At 33.9% G+C, this 21,703-nt stretch overlaps 2 protein-coding genes and 1 pseudogene across 8 annotated transcripts in view; all 3 read right to left on the reverse strand.

The window, feature by feature from the left end:
* Positions 1 to 21,703, reverse strand: part of EBAG9 (estrogen receptor binding site associated antigen 9) — a 1,013,262-nt gene that overhangs the window by 122,375 nt on the left and 869,184 nt on the right. The window lies entirely within an intron of this gene.
* The window catches only part of PKHD1L1 (PKHD1 like 1), a 167,281-nt gene that overhangs the window by 88,366 nt on the left and 57,212 nt on the right, over positions 1 to 21,703 (reverse strand). For all 6 annotated transcript variants that reach the window (XM_050801376.1, XM_050801375.1, XM_050801374.1 and 3 more), the window contains 14 exons: positions 19,040 to 19,187; positions 17,139 to 17,293; positions 13,796 to 13,918; positions 13,220 to 13,325; positions 10,014 to 10,124; positions 8,942 to 9,106; positions 7,848 to 7,969; positions 6,048 to 6,180; positions 5,330 to 5,525; positions 3,565 to 3,707; positions 3,038 to 3,142; positions 2,226 to 2,414; positions 1,305 to 1,475; positions 520 to 746 (listed from right to left, as the gene is read on the reverse strand). In XM_050801376.1, coding sequence (XP_050657333.1) covers positions 520 to 746; positions 1,305 to 1,475; positions 2,226 to 2,414; positions 3,038 to 3,142; positions 3,565 to 3,707; positions 5,330 to 5,525; positions 6,048 to 6,180; positions 7,848 to 7,969; positions 8,942 to 9,106; positions 10,014 to 10,124; positions 13,220 to 13,325; positions 13,796 to 13,918; positions 17,139 to 17,293; positions 19,040 to 19,187 — 2,094 coding nt within the window. The remainder of the gene's footprint in view (positions 1 to 519; positions 747 to 1,304; positions 1,476 to 2,225; positions 2,415 to 3,037; positions 3,143 to 3,564; positions 3,708 to 5,329; positions 5,526 to 6,047; positions 6,181 to 7,847; positions 7,970 to 8,941; positions 9,107 to 10,013; positions 10,125 to 13,219; positions 13,326 to 13,795; positions 13,919 to 17,138; positions 17,294 to 19,039; positions 19,188 to 21,703) is intronic.
* LOC126961243 (synaptojanin-2-binding protein-like) lies at positions 13,892 to 17,023 on the reverse strand (annotated as a pseudogene). Its single transcript, XR_007728232.1, has one exon. The product of XR_007728232.1 is annotated as a synaptojanin-2-binding protein-like (transcript).

A 21,703-nucleotide genomic window follows, 5' to 3' on the forward strand; every position in this document is an offset into this window, starting at 1 on the left:
AACTGATGAATGGATAAATAAAAGGTTGTTTAACATACAATAGAATATTACTAGGTCAAAAAAAGAATGAAGTACTGATACATGGTACAACTTTGGTGAATCTTGAAAACATTATGCTGAGTGAAAAATAAATAAGCTTGGTCACAATGAACCACATATTGTATGATTCTATTTACAAGAAATGCCCAGAACAGCCAAATCTATAAAGACAGAAAGTAGATTAGAGATTGCTTTGGGCTGGGATCGATGGAGGGGTTATGTGTGATATCTAAGGGATTTAGGGTTTGTTTGTTTGTTTGTTTGTTTTGGTAATGAAAATGTTCTAAAATTGATTGTGTGATGAATGTCAACTCTGTGCTTATGCTAAAAGTTTATGAATTATACACTTTAAATGGGTGAATTGTATGGTATGTGATAAATCTCAATAAAGCTCGTAAAAATTAAATAACAAGGTTATCGTCAAAATACTTTCATTGGGAACATGTAATAGAAGTACAAAGGAGGTATTTATATTCTTACCTTATTAGCACATGTGAGATTACTAAAGCCATGTCCAATAATTGTTATTAGTTCATTTACTGTTCCAGTGGATGGTGTAATGTTGCTTATAGATGGTGAAAAACAACTTGAAACCTCAAATAGCAATCTTTTTGAATTTTTAACCCTGGTATTGTCCAGGCCGCACAGGGGTTCTGTTGCTAAGCAGCCTGCCACAGAGCTTCCCAAGTGCCAGTTCTCAGGTCCTCCTTTAGACAAAAGAACTGCCTGTAAGTCATGAATAACATTCTAGAACGATAACTGTTTTTGAACTGTGTTACTTTTTATTTTGATGATGATGGTTTAAATTCTGGTAAATCTTTTTTGAAAAACAAAATGACAAATGGGTCTTAGGCAGTACAAAAGTATTAAAGACCTTATCAAAGATGTCACAGTAAAGAGAGAAAACTGAATATAAAATTGATTTATTTTTCAGTTTGTCCAAGGCCAGACCCCATGGGGAAAATAATAACATCATCTTACATTTTAATATATGTCCAGGCACATACATAGTGTCAGAACATTTTTACATTACATCTCACTTGAGGCACACAACGATTCTGAGGGAGAGACTGGTGGGAAGACATTAACATAATCCTTATTTCAGAGGATAAATTCCAGCCTCAGAGAAGCCCAAACCCATTCAAGGTCACGTGGCTAGTAAGAGAGAAGCACAGTGAGACCCAGTCATCTGCTACCTGCTCCGGAAATTTCACACACACCCTGGGTCACCTGTGTAACAGAGTTTCCATCTTTAACCATCTTACCATGAGCATATGTGGCTTCAGAGCTACCCACAAACAGGTGCAGGGGAATGTGCCTGGTTTCAGCTGGTAAAACATTAATGACTCCTTGGAGAAAAATGGAGTGAGCCTCATCAACGTACCCGCTGCTATAATAATGGATTCCAGGTGAAGTAAATTGGTAAGAAAATGAACCTGCCATAAAATGAGATTGTAGATAATAAATATAAGCAATTAATGCATCTTTGAAAAGAGACTGAAAACGACTTGAAATGATCATTTAAATGCACATGCAGATGACAGTTTCTTATTTTTCAAGTGTATGAAATGTCAACAGAATGTAGTAAGAAAACTCGCTGACTATTAAAAGCTATCTTGTGTAATGAAATTACATTCCAAACAAGATCCAGCATTGATTTTCTAGAAAACCATGGCAAGTCGAGCATAACATACCAAAATTTAAAGAAAAATTCAACATGAAATGAAAGAATTTTTTTTCATGAGTTAAAAGTTCAAAATCTTACATGTACAAAACAAAACAGGCAATCTAAAAGGCACATTTTACTCTGAGCTGTCCTATAAGAAACACTGATTTTCAATTGATTTCAGTCAGTCAAAGTTCATCACTTGCTACCAGATTGGTTTGATTTAAACATATATTCCTATTTTATTGCATTTTGCTTTCACAATATGTTTTTCAATTGATTCATTATCACAGAATATAAAATATTTCTAATATCAGAACTCACTTGAGTATGTATAAAATAACTTGCTTACACTTATTGCTAACATTTTTACTACAGCAATAAAATGCCAACTAATTTACCTTATGCATTTGTGTATATTACTTATGTAAAAATACTGTATTAAATCTACCAAAAAATGTCATTTTATTAGATCTAGGAAAAAGTGGCATGATGTGAAACCCAATAAGCAGAAACATACCTGATGTAGATTTTTGTCTTCCATTTGTGAATCCTTTGCCATCATAAATTACACTTCCAGGACTGGAGACAGAAAAAACCCTATATCCTATCCCTCTAAGAAATGGATGTGTTTGCCAATGCCATGCCACTGTGTCCCCTACAGACACATTTAGGACTGATGGTGACCAGGCATAACCTAATCCATGGACTGGGAACAAGAATTGAGTCATATTTTAAAAGAAAAAGAGAATTTCTTAATAATTATCTTTGACAACATTGCAATTTATGTACAGTCAGTAGTAAAAACATTTTAATCAACACTAAAACTTAATTACTTACATAATTTAAGCACTAAACAAAAACAAATAGAAATACTGGAAAGCAAGGTAAAAAGAAGATAAGGAAAAATTAAGTCACAAAACTCCAAAAGTGATGATCAAGACAATTTGAAAAAAAAAAATTAGAAGTCAATAAATAATTTGCTTAGAAAGCTTACAGAGAATATTTTTAAAGCTATGATCAGTTTTATTTGGAATGTTCATTTGGAAATCCATGACGGATAATAAACTACAATTTGGGAGTTTCTGTACTGCAGCAAAACCAAATGGCAATTCCTGAAGTTGGAAACTGTAAAGTACGGCCTTCTAGACTCAATCTACCGTTAATTCACTCTATATATGACCCTCTATGTCAAGCAGTTACTGCTGACAAATTATAAAAGAAATAAGAGTACTCAGTCTCTCAATAATTTGAAATACAAAATAAATAAAAATCAAATTAATTTCAGGTTTAAGTGCTTCCATTTTTTCATAGTATATAAATGGCTGATACCTGAATCTTTCCCATTGTTAGTAATCCTGAATATATTCCCAGTTGAATGAAGAATACATTTTATGACATTTTCTGATGATGATGTAACATTGCAAGGGATGGACCCTAGAAAGAATAAACACTGGATATTTTTAAAAAGCAAACATTTTGTCAAATTTTTTTGTGAATTACAGAGATGAAGTATAATTCATCGACAGCCAAGACCCTAAAAAAAACTCTGCCTTACATAGTAGGATCTTCGGTACTTCTTTTCTCATAGTAATCATGTATGAGTACTCATTATCTGCAGAACAACTCCTCCACTCTATATGTTGCATACACATTAAATACACAATAATTATTTATTGAAATCAAAAGTAGTTATTCAGTTTCTCTCTATCACTTTAACCAAATACACTTAACCTTTTTTTATACTACTAGAAAAATAAAACTGTGATTTAGAATATTCATATAATAACTCAGCACCTATAGTATATCCTTTAAGCTGAGAAAAATGATAATCACCTTCCTATGAAAGAAGCTCTTACCTAACAGCACGGTATTGTCAGCTGGTATTGTGCTGAATCCAAAACCCCTTATGGTGATTTCAGTTCCACCAAACAAGGAGCCTCTTTGTGGAAACATGCTGGTCACTTCCAAAACATACTGTATTGAAGAATTTAATTTGTCTCTGAGAAAAAAAAAAAAAGGATACATTTTTCAATGAGCTTTCTTCTGGTTTATCTCACTAAACCCTTGCTAGGATATGATTTCTTTAGAAAGAGGAAATAATTGGATATTTAATTATACATTAGTTTTTCAAGATAGACAATCTGGTAATTATCATAATCTTGATTTGGTTGGATAGTATATTCAGTATTTTCCCTTAACTATGAAAATTAAATTTCTGAACATTCTAATGGCAGAAGAATTTGAGATGGAAGATCCTACAATATTATGGAAAAATATGCTTATGAGAACTGAGGTCACAAGAAATACATTAGATTTTTAAAAATATTTTATATTTTCATTAGAGTAAAACAAAAAGGTAGCTCTGCTTTAAAAATAGTAATTAAATCTCACACATTTGAGTAATCAAAGTTTTGTAAAATTAATTTGAAGTTATTATTCCATGTTTGTTGAAAACTTGTCAGGGTCTCCCTTCCACTACTTCAGGGAGAGAGTTTTTAATTTATTTTGCTTGGTTACAGACAATGCGTCTGCTAGGAGGCCTTCAAAATGTAAATGCTTTTCTGATATGACATATTTGACTTCCACATTCAAACTTCCCTCGTAACTTAAGAGAGGCAGAAAAATTCACGTGAGTCACTGTGTCAACTTTTAACTTCCATAGCATAACCGTGGTATTTCTTGAATCTGAATACACAATTTTGTGTGGTGTCAATTTCACCCATTATATCGTCAAGCTAAAGCACAAGCCAATACAGAACCCATGTAAGCTCTGCCCTGTGAAACCAAGAGGAGATGGATGTAGTGCTGAGGTTTATGTTTAATGTTGCTCATTTTCATTTACTTCTTGCAAGATTTTGCTGCAGTCATCTCCTTCTACTCTGACATTAGCTTTATTGGCCTTTTTGTATCCATAAAATTTCAGTATCTTCCTTTTCTAAGTATTCTAAACCAATAACTTCCTCACACTAGAACTAAAATTTTATCAGTTAACAAATAGTCTCAGGGAAAAAGAAATACTAAGTCCTTACAGAAAATTGAGTTGGAGAAAGACTCTCTGCATCCTCTCCTTCAAATGGCCACCACCTACCCATTTCTTGGTTTAATTGTCACCTTTTCAGAGAACCTTTCCCTGATGCTCAGGATAAGTCAGCTCTCTCTATTATAGACTCTTACTGCACCTAGTACCTCTAACGCATAGTATTTTTCACATTTACAATTAAACTCTTGGTGTAATCCTCTGTTTGAAATCTCTCTCTCCAAGAAAATTGTGAGCACCATTAATGCAGGGGAGATGCCCCTCTAATCCAGTGTAAATCCAGCCAGCAGCACTGAGCCCCTAGAAGCTACTTGATACGCATTTCCTGAATGAATCAAAGTCATGTGACATATACATAAGGCTAGTTGTACAGAGAATTTTACAACCTGATCTGAATGGTATTGGTCTCAAAACTAGGTGTCATATTACAGTTCTATGAGATATTCTCAGCATATTTTGCAAAAGAAGATGTAGAAAGGTAAAGAGAGCAACCCCTAAAGGTTAACGCCTACTTCTTTTCCTATCCCAGTTCCACTAGCCCCATGTGTTCCACAACTCCATCAAGTTTGTGTTCATTATCATACCTTATTGATGCAAAACCCCAGTTTCTGACTTCTACTTGGATATCTTGTTTTCCAGGAGACAACTTGGGCAAAAGGCATCTAATATCTGTGAAGTTCCAGTGAAGAATCTGGCAGGTTTTTCCTCCAACATACACCGCCATGTTTTGTGTGAGTTCATTTCCAAAATTATAGCCCTTAATTGTTAAATTAACTTCTCCTAGTATTTTAAAATTTTAAAAATAATGCAAAAAGTTCAACTTGCTATCCAGTGTGAAATTTGCATATTAAATAAATCAATTCATCTCTCATCTTTCATTGGATTTAGGAAATCCTAGCACTTAGAGAGGCAAAAGGAAAAACAACGAAAGAGTTGGTAGCAGCCACAAAGGGATGAAATGTACATTCAATTGCTCAAAAGGAAAAAAGATGACAAAGTCCTTTTTTAACAAATATTACCATTTTTCTCCTTATTGCATATGTTCAATATAAAATAATAAATAGATTAATCTATGGTAAAACATACACACACATAAAACTATAACTGGTTTCAATTTAAGAAGCAAAACTGCAGAAGAAACTATGCTTCAAAAGCCTTTCTAGAAATGTTTTTTATACATATGACAATACGTATACATACATACATGCATATATATGACAATACGTATACATACATACGTGCACACACATTTTTATACATATGACAATAAGATATGACTGATCTTATTGAAGAATTTCTTACCTAGTATTGTTCGTACTTTTGGACTAAAATCAGTTATAATTGGCGTCTGTAAACAATTGTAACTAAAAGCATCCCCTGCTGTGACTTGAAATCCATTGGTAGTAACTGAAATATCAACTATACCCTCAGTTTTCTAAAATAAGAGGAAAAAATTAGAAAATATTAATCGTTGAGATACAGAAATACACGGGCTGAAAAGAAATAGATTATTGAAAATAAACTTCTGAAGATGTTTTATTTCAAAGCCTTCATATATTTTCATATCTTTAGAAAGTTGTGGTGTCAAATATAGGTTACATGCTTGAGTTCTCAAAATAAAGTTATATGACATAGTAGTTTCATGGGTTTTATGATCCATTCAAATGCATCTATATTATTGGATTTCTGATGGCTCCACAATATTGTTGAGATGTTGTGGAGAACTGATTGTCTGATAAAGCATTAAATACTAAAGTTTGTGCTTTTAAAATAGACAGGTATAGTTCTTATTTCTCTTCTCTGACAAATCACATCATTATATCTTTTGAAGACCTTGTTCCAGAGTTCAAGACTAAGCACTTGGACCCCCTAAGAAAACTATTTGATGCTTTTGCAGATATAGCATCTATGCAATTCCCAATTAGGAAAAACATTTTTTCACATCTAGTATTTATTTAATCCACACTCAGTGTTTAACTGACTGACATATTGTAAACAAAGTAAGTTTTAGTTTATCATATCCCCTCAATTCTCATCTCCATCATTTAGTCCAAAAAACAAATTTATTTTTCCCGCAGATTGCAAATACAAAATACCCCCATTTGTTCTGCTACATTTTTTTAAAAAGTCAGTGACAGTATTCATTACGTTTTGATATGTAATAAGGAAACCAGAGTCTTAGTTTAAATTTAAAAACTATGCTTTAAAAATAAAGAACAATGATTGATTCTAGGATACAATATTCTACAGAGAACTTCAATTTTTTTATGAAACTGAAAATTTAATACATTTAAACTAAAACTTTAACACATTTAAAAATGTATTCTTGGCTGGGAGCAGTGGCTCACACCTGTAATCCCAGCACTTTGAGAGGCTGAGGAGGGGGTGGAACACGAAGTCAAGAGATCGAGACCATCCTGGCCAATATGGTGAAACCCCATCTCTACTAAAAATACAAAAATTAGCTGGGCGTGGTGGCGCGTGCCTGTAGTCCCAGATGCTGGGGAGGCTGAGGCAGGAGAATCACTCTAACCCAGCAGGCGGAGGTTACAGTGAGCCGAGATCCTGCCATTGCACTACAGCCTGGTGACAGAGCGAGACTCTGTCTCAAAAAAAAAAAAAAAAAAAAAAAAGAAAGTATTATTTTTTGAAAACTATTAATTTCTAGATTTACTTTCCTGAAATCTTTAGACTACTAATTTTTTTCATCCTTAAATTTATGTGGTAAACTCTCATTCATCCTCAAATTCTGATGAGACATCAACTTTCCTGTGAAACTGTTTCTGACACCCTCTCTCCACTGTGTTTTATGTTTACTTTGTTACTACTTCTATTAATTCAAATGAAATACATTGTTTAATATTAGCTTATGTGTCTCTTTTCTTCATGATTTTAAGTACGTTGAATGTGGAGATAATATTTTGTCTTTTAATCTTAGTGGAAAGATGTGGAAGAAAGAAGTTTTAAGGAGCATAATAGAAACCCTGCAGTTTCTATGTAAATACACCACTGGTTTCACCACTCCACTCCCCAAACTGAGATGTCTCCTCATTTATAATATTTCAGACTTAGGAAAAAAATGACTGAAACCAGAGGTCTTACTTTTGGTGTCCTGCAGGTTATCCTATTCAAATCCCCTTCAATCACATTGCAGGTTTCATTTCCAACTAATACCTTTGAATTTTCATTAAAGCCAAATCCAGATAAAGTCAGTAGCGTACCACCTTCATAAGAAAAGCAAACAAAAACAACAACAAAACCAGTTCAACTATAACAAAAAGAAATGTTAATAAGAGCTAACTCATTAGAGAATTGTCTAATTATCCAAGAGATGGACTGGCCAATAGATCAAGGACCAGACTTGAGATGAGCACAATCACCACCACACACCTGAGCCTGGGTGCTGATGCTCGGAACCATAAAGGAGCTGGGCTAAGTGATTTAATGAAATAACATAGATTTGCAACACACATTTGCTTTGGGGCATTGGCAGCAGCATCTGCTATTTTTCACAGTGCCTTCATCCTACAAAAATTTATGCTGCTTCTATTCACTCAACCATTCTGTGGGTGGAAGAGGAGAGTGAATTAAGATTCTCGCCAAATCTCAAATTTTAATATTTCTAAGTAAAAGGAAAATTAAACTTTAAAAATAAGCGATGAAATAATGTAAAATAAAAGCATACCAAAAGGATCAAAACCAAAGCACAAAACCGTAAACTATGCCTGGTAAAAAAAACAAACGTACAAAGGAAATGAAGCAGGACAGGAAAAATGTGTTATGTTCTTTCCATCCTCTGTGTTAGCCCTCCTTTCCCCAGTTTGTTCCCAGAACTTTTTCTGGGTCAAGGAGCTCCACTGAGACTGTGGTTACAAATGAAGCAGCTGGTAAGCAGAATAATAACTAATAAATCTTATCTTGACATAATTGATGTGCTTGTTATAGAAACATGTAATAATTGATGATATTAATTCAATAACCTAAGATATAAGTATAAGCAGCACCCCGACTTGTGCTTTGTAAGAAACAAAAGACTTAGTCGGCCATTTAATCACTGGGCCTTCTCAAAGGAGACTCTCCTTTGTTCTATAGGAGGAAGCTTTGGGCTCCTCTCCCTTCACCCTGTACTAGAAAGAGCACATTGAACTGATGGAAATGCATGCAATTTTCTCTCTGTTTAAACCATTAACCATTACCTGCTAGGCTTCCAGAATCAGGCCAGATATGTGAGATCTGACTCTGATAAACAAAGTAGAACTGTTCACCCCCTACATTCTGTGCTAGTCCAACATCAGCTATGGACACAGCAACTGGGGCATGTCCAGCACTTCCATTCAGAATCTGGCACTTGATCTCTTTTTCTTGTGAAAAAAAGAAAAAGATGAAGAAAATGGTAAATCAAATGGTTTTATGAGATAAAAGTTATGCTTGCAAATACTAACATTGGCCTTCATTTTTAGATCTCAAGAAGTGTATCCAAAGAAAACGAATCATGTATTAATGGGTGGGGGAATCTTAAGAGGAATAATCCTTGCAAACTACCTGAGGCTATGAATCAGACACTCCTAGAAAATAGGTAAACCAAGAATGAAAGCAAAGTAAACAATCTATTTCCGATGCTACTGTACCCAAAACAGGCTACTGTCATAATTTTTTTAAAAGCTAGTTTATTAAGCTCATTTATATTAATAATTCTAAAATTTTTGGTCAGATATATTATGTCCAAAATTGTGCAAAATACCAGGTTTTATCAGGAAAGATGATCAAAAACTAAATGAAGGGCAGGTGCGGGGGCTCATGACTGTAATGCCAGCACTTTAGAAGGCTGAAGCGGGTGGATCACGTGAGGTCAGGAGTTCGAGACCAGCTTGGCCACGTCCTCTTCCTGCATAGCATTGTCAAAACGTGGGCAGACAGGACCATGGAACACTAGAGAAGCATTTCATACATTTTTGCATCCCAGAGACACACTGATGCAAAAAAGATTTCATGTAACCTCCAAATGAAGGGGAAAAAAGGATAAAATTAAACTATTATAGGATAAAGACACTGTACAACAGTGAAATAGTCTGTGGTCATAATCAAAGATTTAAAAGATAAGGCATTATATAGATCAGGTTGCCAATTTCATAACCCCATAGGGATCATGATAATTGTAATAATGGATCATGATAATTGTACATGATCAAATAATTGTAATACTGCTCTTTGATTCCACTTTATCTTAGATAAGAACAATTAGACTTAACAGTTTTTATAAGGACCTACCATCCACAGAAAGAAGAGAACAACCTACTGGTCCAACCGAGACTGATACAGCTGAACTAGGAGAAAATCCAGAACCCACTATGGTTAGAACTGTGCCTTCTTCATAGGACCCTAAAAATGATCAATTTAAATAACAATATTAATATCTGTTATTATGAAATCAGACATTTCTCAGATAAAAATAAGTCTATCTTCAAAAGATATAAACAGTAAGCCTAATAGGCAAGCAGGGAGAAAAATCCACATTTATTTATCAATGGTATTTTATTTCCATTATTTCCATTGAATTATTCTACGTATGTTCATATTTTGAATCTGTGTGTCGACAGAGACTAGTGGAAAGAATTATCTGACTGAAAATATGGCATAAGATAAAGAAACAAATTATTCTCATAATAAAGAAATTAAGTAGATATCTCTATATGGTAACTTAGTATATGACAGACTTGCCATTGCAAATGTATGAGGAAAGGATAAATCACACAATTAGTGGTATGGACACTTCCCATTTGAAAAGAAAATAAGATTCCTCTGTCCTCTGTTTAGGGTGATATACATCCCAAAATGCCTGGGACAGTTCTGGTTTACACCTGTGTTCCAGCGTCTCAAACTTAAGATTTTTCCATTCCCTCTTAAAAGTGTCCAGGTTTGATCAACAAATTATAGATAGATTAGATAGATAGACATTACATATCTACCTTTAACAAATCATATATGTAATACATACATGATCACCCTACTTATGTAACACCATGCACAATATAGATTCTACATAGATTTAAATAGCTAAGAACAAAAAATAAAACTCAAATTTTTAGAAGTAAATATAACCAAATATCTTGATGACTTTGAGGTAGAGATGGATTTCTTAAATATGACACATGAAGCCATGGGATTGACCATAATGGAATAAATAAATAAACTAGAATAAATAAGTGACTTAAATGTTTTCATAAACAAGAGCTAAACCAAAGCACAGGCAATATACTGAGAGAAGCCATGGGCAAAGGATTGGTAAACATAAAATATAGTAAATGGTTACAAGTAAATTTTAAAAGAGAATTCAATAAAAAAGGGGAAAACGATGCTAAACACTTTGCAGAAAAAATAATCTGAATGTCCAAGAAACATATGAGAAGATGCTATTGTGCATTACTAATAATGGAATAGAATAAACGTTTTAAAAGTGATAACTTTTACCCATTGGAATAGTTAAAATTAAGAAGTCGATCACTTCCAATATTGGCAAAGATATAGAGGATAATGTTGCTATTATATTTGCTGGTAGTATAGCCACTTGGAAGAGCAATTTGGTCATCTTGTAAACTGAATACTCATCCAACCAGTTGTTATCCAATAATACTATGTCTCGGTATATATCCTAAAGTAGCTTTAACACATATGCAATAGGAGGTTTGTACAAGAAAGTTCAGTATAGTCTTATTGGTAAAAATGAAAATTTGTAAACAATCTAAATGTCCATCAATAGAGGAACTAGGTAAGTTGGTGCACTCATGAAATACTTTAACGTGATGGGTTAGGTGTACATAAAACCACATAAATATATCTCAAAATGAATTCTGAATGACAAAAGAAATATGCAAAATAATATTTACATTGTAATATTTCATTTGTAAGCTTATGAAACTGGTAAAATGACCATATATGTGTGTGTGCTATATACAAAAGGTATTTAAAGTGTCATGGAAGAATACATACACAGTAATTAATCACTGTGATTGCCCCTCAAGAATTATGTAGGGGACTAGGTCTAGGGATGGTGCTTAAAGAGAAATTTAGCTGTTCCTATAATATTTCTTTCTTAAATTGTTGATCGGAAGTAAATATGACAAAATTTTAACAGCTGTTAATTTTCAGTGAAGAGTATGTGTATTTTTGTAGTTTTCTTTATACTTATATTTTCACAATTTTAAAAATGATCCAAATGTGGCAAAAGGCAATTCAGATTCCTATATTGGGTAAGAAATCATTTTTCAGGAAGTGCACGTAAAAGTGGGAATTCAACCATCCTGGACAACGTGGTAAAACTCTGTCTCTACTAAAAATACAAAAATTATCCAGGCATGGTAGTGGGCACCTGCAGTCCCAGCTACTAGGGAGGCTGAGCAGGAGAATCGCATGAAACCGGAAGGTGGAGGTTGCAGCGAGGCAAGATCGCACCACTGCACTCCAGCCTGGTGACAGAGCAAGACTCAGCCTCAAAAAAAAAAAAAAAAAAAAAAAAAAAAAAAAAAATTGGGAATTCATTATAAAATGCAAGAGTGGATATAAACATAAGTATACCAAAGGACTATAACCAAATTAAAGTTCATTAAATCCTTATTCTTGAGAGTTTTAACCCCATGTAATCTGAATTATCCCAAAGTTAGCATCATCATTATTTTAAAAAGTCTGAAAAATATATTCTTTCAACATAAAAATGAAATATTTTTAAAATTTTAATAATTTTTGGGAGGTACCACTATAAAATTAGTTGGTGAGTTTTCCTACTATCCATAAAGATTAAATATGTAACTATAGCATCTGAGTTTATTGTTCTGATTGAAAAAAAGCCATCCTTTACTATCCTTATTCCTGCTGTTTTATTTCAGCCCTTAGTTGCTCAGACACAAAGCATAATCACATTTTTGAGGCAATAACATATTATGAAGAAATGGTATAATGTGTTCCTTAGATTGAGTTCCTGGCAATAATTTTTATATCTCTTATTCTCAAATCTAGGACACGATCACATTCTTTCACGAAACAGCAGATGTCTTGTTACTAGCCTTTTAATACTAACTCTCCTAGAGGAAGTGGTCTCATAGAATAAAAGACTCCACTTAATACCCTAGCTAGTACAGTTGAACAAAAGTGCCTCAGTGTCCAAGTGAAATTTTAAAGACTGAGTCTAACTGGTGAAACTAGAGAAGTTTAAGATTAGCAAATCCTCTACTTCAAAGGCAAGATTTCAGCTTCAAAAGAAATAGTTTTTTTTTTTTTCAAAAATAAATAATCAGTGCCCTTTCCATAGCTTTTTTGTCTAATAGGATTTTTAATTTTCACAATGTAGAACTGTTTGCTTGCTTTAGCTAACAGTATAACAGTGACACTAGTATAAACATAGTTTTAGAAGTCATTATCAGAGTTTACATTTTGCTGGTTATCTTTCACACCCTAGTATAGGTTAAAAATCAGGAACTTACCTTGAGAAGGGCTTGTCGCCAAGACTAGGGGAGTAATGTCGGAATCCCATGTAAACCCACAGTCACCTGAACATTTAGCTGGAATTCCATTGACATAGACTTCAACCTTCAAATAAAGAAACAAGAAGTCAGAGAACAGAGGCAAAGAGGCAGCAGTAGAATATGAATAGGTTTTTAACAAAAGTGATGGAATTTTGTTGATTTGCTTGTTTGTTTACTGAAATTAGTCTATATTTTTTCTACTTTGATATTTCATTCAGTCTTGCCCTTGGGAAAGTCACCTAATCTCTTTACACTTTAATTTCTTCATCTTTACAGCACTGCTGTAAAGATTGAATGAAAGACTCTATTTTCAAATTCTGGCATAGTAGAGCTAAAAAATCTACTATTTTATCATAAGGAAGATAATTTTCCCAAAAGTCATAAAATAATATTATCAAGTTGATCAATGTAAACACAAATGTTCTCATGAAATACAGAAGTCGATCCCCCTGTTTTATCAGGTCTTTAAGATATTATAAACTAGTTATACTGTTAAAATTACATCACGCATCATGAGAAAAGTTTCAAAAATACCTGTGGCTGTTGACTGGGTGTACGAAGTAGGTCTCCAAGTATGTGTCGTCTGAATAAGCCACCTTCCTTTATCCTTGTGACTGTCATATTAGCCTTTTCTCCAATAATGTTGGAATCATTAATCTATTTTTACACACAATTATTTTATTAGAAAGGTTGTAACAAATATGACCACACTAGTTTTTCATTTTTAATTTCAGCATAGGCAAAGGTGAATAAAAGTCAAAGGATGTAAAATAAAATTCAAAACCATTGTGGTCACTTTTTTTTTAAAGAAGACTCTTTAAAAATGAACATAACCTATACAAGAAAAAAAATTAAGACCATTGCATTATCATACATTGCATCAATTACAACTTGAATTAAAACTAAAATTAACTTGAATTTTTTTTTTTAGCTTTCTCACCTTTAATTCTCCATAGGTATCACTATTATACTATAATATTTACATATGTATATGTATATATGTATTTGCTTTTTTAAAAAAGTAAAAATGCTCTTCTCACTCTCCTTTGTCTCATATAGGCACCCAGGTATGTAATTAGAAATTAAATAAAGGCCACAATAATTTCCCAAGGAAGATCATTAAAAAGAAAAATCCTTTCTTCCTCTAATGTCACACAGCTGGTCTTTATGGCATGCCAGCTAAGAAAAATGATATTGCCTATGGTGACATGAAGACTCAATCTTTCTCTCTTTGGGTTGTAGCTGAATTTCTATCAAAAGTCCTAGTAAAATATATAACTCATTTGTTCTAAGCAAGTCTTTTCTTCAGTTTTCCTTCAAACAATACCTCTACTTTCCCATTAGAATACGAAGAATTGGAGATTCTGAACAGCAAGGTTTGTGGTGGGTATCAGTCACTTTAAATCTGGCTATGCAGAGAGTGAAAGACACGGCAGAATAGCAGGGATGGAGGGTGAGTGAAATGTATCTTCATTGGGAGTACTGAAAGAGAGCAAGTTTTTCAAAGTTGTTGCCGGTATCTCATGAAAACCCAGGCTGCTACCATGGTGAGGGCAAACACTGGCACCAGCACCATAAATATGGGAATACCACTTGGGTCTCCTTCACCTCGATGTCCTATAGGTCCATTCTGCACCTGTAACCTATGCTACACTCTCAGAGACACAGCATAACCTGCATTACGAAAGAGGTCTACAGCATTCTGGTGCAGCAGGTTCTTTAGGTCTTGGCCATTTATTGAAAGGATCTTATCACGCTCCTGGAGCCGCCCATCCAGGGCCACAGCCCCATTTTCTTTGATGTGGCTGACGTAGATGCCACTGTCGTTGGAGACATACTGCTGATCTGTCCCACCTACGATGTTGAAGCCCAGCCCTGAGGGTCCTCTGGTAAGACTGATCTCTTCCTCAGCGAGCAAATAAACCAGTCTTCCGTTCATGTTTTACAGCTCCTAACTTGAATTTTTATAATTAAAAATAAATCTAAAGAAAATGAATCTACTAAACTTGATTTTCTCAAAATGTCCTATGCTTTTTCTGAATATGATAACTGATAAATTATTGTTAAATAATTGAAAAACTGAGTCATCTTTCTATCCGAGAGTCAACTTTTCCTTGTATCATTTTTTTAACTTTACTCTGGTTTTTCACCCAGTTTTGGAATTATTTGTTCTTCCAATGGTAAAAATAAAGCCAAGTAAAATCAGTATATACAATTTGTTCTTCACAAAATTCCTCTGCAAATTTGGCAACCTTCTGATGTATTCAGGGACTAGCAAAGAGATAGGAGTCTCCATGCTGGGCCATGTGTGAGCCAAATGATATGGAACAGAAATAATGAATAAGCAGAAGAGACTGATCAGAAAAGATGGAAGAGAGTAGATGCACAGACACCAGCAGAGACACCAAGGGCGGTCAGTCACTAGACCTATCTTCATTGTGGAATTTTCTACTCTCAGTTCCCAGCCATGGATTTTTCTAAAATAACCCTCACATTCTTATAACTATTACTATTTTGCACAACCATACAGACTTGTTTTCTATGTTTACACAGTTGTTTTTGCCCCCACTGCCTTATCTTCTCCACTTCCTCTCCTTCCCCAAATGATTTCATAAGTAGAGTTCTGCATTTTTTCCACTTTATGTCATGAATTTCTTTCCAGGTGAATATATGTGGATCTACACATGGCTGCATAGTGTTCAATGTGAAAGTTACATCATTTAAACAATCTTTCTGCTATTGATGGGGATTTAGGTTTCTAGGTTTTTACTTTTACAAATAGTGCTTCAGTGACTACCTTTGCACCTATATCATTTCACATTTATCTTATTATTTCAGTAGGATAGAGTTATATAAGTGATAGTGATGAATCAGAAGGTCTGTATTAAGATACTACTAAGTTATCTTCACAAAAGGTTGTCCTTATTTTCGTTCTCACCAACATTGCATAGAAGAAACTATTTCCTTGCATTCTCATCATCACTAGAAAGCATTTTTTTTTTTTTTTTTTGAGACTGAGTTTTGCTCTTGTTGCCCAGGCTGGAGTGCAATGGCAGTGGCACAATCTCGGCTCACTGCAATCTCCGCTTCCCGGGTTCAAGCGATTCTCCTGCCTCAGCCTCCCAAGCCGCTGAGATTACAGGCGTGTACTGCCACATCCAGCTAATTTTGTATTTTTAGTAGAAACAGGATTTTACCATGTTGGTCAGGCTCATCTCAAACTCCTGTGATCCACCTGCTTCAGCCTCCCGAAATGCTGGGATTACAGGCATGAGCCACTGTGCTTGGCTGAAAGCATCACCTTTTTAGTGTTTGACAATCTGAGTCCCTAGACTCCTCTCCTTCACATACTCTGGGCCTGACTCCTTTCCCCCATTCTCTTCCTCCCTCTAACTAAAGAAAGGTAATTAGATGACAGCCTAAGGCGTTACTCCTTTATGAACTTGGAAAGATCATCTTTATAACCACAGAAGTATCCAAGGCCCCAAAATACAACTCTCGTGGTAGAATGATAGCGAGGCTGATTCTCTCTGGGACCCCCTTAGCATACATCTGGATTCAGTTTGGTTTAGTTCTGAGACCGGCCCTGACTGTGCGCCACCTGCCCCTGTCAAGGGGATTCTAACACACACATTCCTGGACTTTTTTCTAAATGGGATATGGAGTAAAGTACCAACAGCCATTCTCCATGAAAGATAACACTGGGTCAACTTAATTTAGAAAAAAACCTTCTCCTTAATTTCCTTTTAAAGAAATTTTAGTTTATGGTTTGCATTTTTATAATATACATAGCCTCCAGTTCTTTTTGGAATAAAACAGGGTCCAAATAAGCAAACAGCACATAGAAGAAAAAAGAAGCCAGGCTAAATGAGGGAACCTGTAGAAGATTCTGCTTTCCACAGGTGCTTCTCCACTTGATGTTCCATGCGTAGCCAGCACAGGTTCCCTCGCGTGTAACTGAGACTCTTCCCAATCCCTCCAGACTCTGGAGCACAAACTGCAGATCTGCAGCTGACACAGCAGCGGGAAGGCCTGCACTCACAGAGGGGTGGCAAACAGCAGAAGTCACAATTCACAAATCGGCCAGATGTGGTGGCTCACGCCTGTAATCTCAGCAATTTGGGAGGTCGAGGCGGGCAGGTCACCTGAGGTCAGGAGTTTGAGACCAGCCTGGCCAACATGGTAAAACCTCGTCTTTACTGAAAATACAAAAATTAACTGGGCATGGTGGTGCGTGCCTATAATCCCAGCTACTCGGGAGGCTGAGGCAGGAGAATCCCTTGAACCCAGGAAGCGGAGGTTGTAGTGTCCAGGATCATGCCACTGCACTCCAGCCTTGGTAACAGTGAGACTCCATCTCAAAAAAATAATAGTAATAAAATAAAATAAATTCACAAACCAATTTCATCTTTAAAGTACATGAAATGTGTACTATGTATTATCACTTGTAGACTCTATGTCCCCTTCCAATATAGTAAAAATAAAATTTGCATTCTACTTATGCCAAGAATTTATATATTTCCTGGAAATAAAATATATACAATTTTATCCATTTCAAAATAATAATAGACAATTATTTTTAAAAATTACATGAGTAATGTACCTCAAACTCTGGCCTTGGATTGAATATTTTTAATATCAATTCACAAATATCAAATATCAGTTGATGTTTTCATATCAATTCATTTTGATATTAAAAATAAAATCATTTTAATGTCAGAGGATGTTGAGTGTTAAAATGATCTTTTAATATAAAAATCGATTTTGATTAAATTAATAACAATATTAATTTGTATGTCTTTGAAAATACGGATAACCTGTAAGTCATGAATATAAAAGAGAAACAAACATTTGAGAATGTCACTGGTATAATGGATAAAGCAGTGACGAAAACATAAAAATGTCATTTGCCCTGAATAGTTTAGCTTCATGTTACTGACATACTCTCAATTATGTAAATTATAAGAGAAATACTACTAAAAAGGAGTATGCCAAAATGTTTATTATAGTTGTCTGGTTAGCCCTGTCCAGCTGATGAATAATGTGAACCATATATATAATTGTATATTTTCTGGTAGCTATATTTTAGAAAGAAAACAAAACCAGGTAAAATATTTTAATAGTATAAATTGCATATAATCTCTTATATTCAAATGTTATATTTTGACATGTGACACTAGTCACATTTTAAGTGCTCAGTAGCCACATATGACTCATGGCTATCATACTGATTAGTACAGACTTAGATAATTAAATTATAGATGTCTTTTAAAATCATATTCCAATTCTCAATTTTTATATTTTCATATTATTGTTATTGTTTGTGGCTATCACAGTAAGTAATGAATGCTTATTTTTTAAATGCATGTATTAGAGAAAGTTTTGACTTATGAAAGTGATAATTTCAACTGCCTTTAAAAAACGGCTATAAAAATTGTTATAAATTTTTGCAGACTTTTAAAAATATTATTTGTAAATGAAAACAATCAAACTAAATGATGTTAGTTTTGGATGGGTGAATATTTCCTAATCTATTAAAAAGAAGGATTTGAAACAACATTGTGATTGGCTATTAATTGACCCTTATATGGCATATATTAATATATATGCGTGTGTGACTTTAATATATCACATATTTACTTATGTCTCAGACAAATAATTAATGTATTTGCACGTATCAATAAGTAGTAATTCTCAAGTGAAACAACATTTAACACTTTGTAACATTATACATATATGTGTGTGTATACACCAATATTTTAAACTTTTTTCATATACCTTTGAGAATATGTCCATAAGCTTGAATGTCAAAGCTGCCACTTAGAGGTGGAGATGCAGCTTGAGTTCTTTGAATATGAATTTTTGACTCGCCTGGCCAATTATTTCCTCTGTAGACAAACTCGTTCTCTGTCTCATGTGTGATTATCTAATTTCCAAAATAAATATTGATAAAATGATTAAACTTAACAATGGCTTACATGATTTCTATTTAATCATGGTACAATCCTGTGACATGACATAAATGAGCCTCATGTATTCAGGATTCTTCGGAACATTAAGGAGTGTCACATAAATCAACACAGGCCATACCTATACAGCTGCAATAATGAGGCCAAAGTCAACTCAGTCATCTCTGCAGCAATCAGCTGGAACTGCAGTAATACCTCATTAATTCAGAATGCACCCTCCATCACTCAAGGAACAAATATTTATTGAGCAGGCACTCTGTTCAAGGTACAGTGCTAATCACGGCAGAGAGGCAAAGGAGCATGAGATGTGGTCTTGGCTATTAAAAAACTAAAACACTTAACCACATGCCGTTTTCTACATGGATAGTGTTTTTTTTTAAATTTATTTATTATTATACTTTAAGTTCTAGGGTACATGTGCATAACGTGCAAGTTTGTTACATAAGTGTCAATAAACAATAACTCTTTTAAATAAAAAAAAAGGAAATAGCATTTAGAAATCATTGGGAAATATTAGTAAATAAAGAATGGGACATACAAAGTTATTTGGATGGAAGAAAAATATGCCAAACAAGAGACTTTTCCAAATTACTTGAAGACTAAAAGGATATATATGTATAACCAAGACTAAACATATTTATTTAGAAGACATTGATATACTATAATATTTTATGACAAAATAAAGAGAAAATACTAAGTTAAAAAAAAAAAGCTAAAACAATTTTTCAAAAAATACTACATGGAGTCTTGAAAAGTTAACCAACAATTTAAGAAAGTTTATGATCTATACAGTGGCTGACCCAGGCTAACAAAAATACTTGTGTAATGTTCAGTGCTCACCAATTGACAAAAGCAGCACATGCTATAGAAATTCACAGATCGTAACCCTAATAGTGAAAATTATATTCCCCTGTTTTTGATCCCTTATAGTTATCTGTTACTACTGTAAAATTTAAAATGATAAGCCTTCTAGCCCAAAGAATGAATAAACATTAGTGCTAAAAGATATAAGCAAGAATGTTCCTAGCAGCTATATTCATAATAGCCCCAAGCTGGAAATAATGCAAAAGTTGTTCAATAGAATGGATAAATTATGGTATACTTATACTATGGAAAAATGTACAGCTACCAAAGAGAATGAAACTACAGTATATGCAATGTGAATCTCACAAAATTAAATGAAAGAAGCTGGATTCAAAGCAGTACACACTATATGATTCTATTGATATGAAGTTTAAGAACAATCGAAAATAATTAATGGTAGTAGATGTCAAAAGAGTGGTTATTGGGATGAGGAGTGAGTTTAAGAAAGAAGACAGGTTCAAGGAATGTACTTGGGGAGCTAATGATTATCTTGATCTGGGTGTGATTACATGAGTGTATCTACTTTGTAAAAATGTGTTGAATTCAGCAAGGTTATAAGATACAAGATAAACACACAAAAATCAATTACATTTCTATACACAAATAATGAGCATATGGAAATCGAATTTAAAAACACAAGACCATTTACAACTGCTTGAAGAAAATGAAACACATATATAAATCTCACAAAATATGTACTAGACCTGAACTGAAAATTGCAAAATGCTGATAAATGCAATAAATGAAGACCTAAATATGCTAGTGAAGCACAAAGAAGACAAATAAATGGAGAGACATACTGTGTTCATGGATTGGAAAACTCGATATCACAATGGTGTCAATTCTTTCCAAAACAGTCTATAGATTTAATGTAATTATTGTCAAAATACCAGCAAGGTTTTTTTGTAGACATAAATAATCTTATTTTAAAATTTATATGGGAAGGCACAGGACCTAGAATAGCTAAAACAATTTTGCACAAGAAAAATAAAGTGAGAAGAATCACACTACTCAATGTTAAGCCTAACTATTCAGATACAATAGTCAAGAATGCATGGTGTTGGTGGAAGGACTGACACATAGACCAATGGAAAGAATAGAAAACTCGGAAATACACCCACACAAATGTGATTTTTGACAAAGGTTCCAATGTAATTAAATGGAAGAAAGATCGCCTTTTCCATAAACGGTGCTGAAACAATTGAAGGCATAGGCAAACAAATGAACTTCAACCAAAAATCACATCTTATAAATAAAAATTAACATAAAATGGATCATGCCCTTAAATATAAAATGTAAACCTGTAGAATTTTTAGACAAAAATAGAAAAATCCTCAGGACCTAGAGCTAAGTAAGTTCTTAGACTTGAAACCAAAAGTACCATTCAAAAAAGAAAAAACAAATGAGAAATTTGGCCTCATAAAACTTTTCAAACTTTGTTCTGTCAAAGACCTTATGAAGAAGATGAAAAGGCGAGGTACAGTCTGGGAGAAAATATTTGCAAACCACATATCTGACAAAAGAATTACACCTAGACATTTCACAGTAGAAGATATGTAGGTGGCAAATAAGTTCATAAAATGATGTTCAACATCATTAGTCATTAGGG

This window comes from Macaca thibetana, chromosome 8, assembly GCF_024542745.1.
Source record: "Macaca thibetana thibetana isolate TM-01 chromosome 8, ASM2454274v1, whole genome shotgun sequence".
NCBI lineage: Eukaryota > Metazoa > Chordata > Mammalia > Primates > Cercopithecidae > Macaca > Macaca thibetana.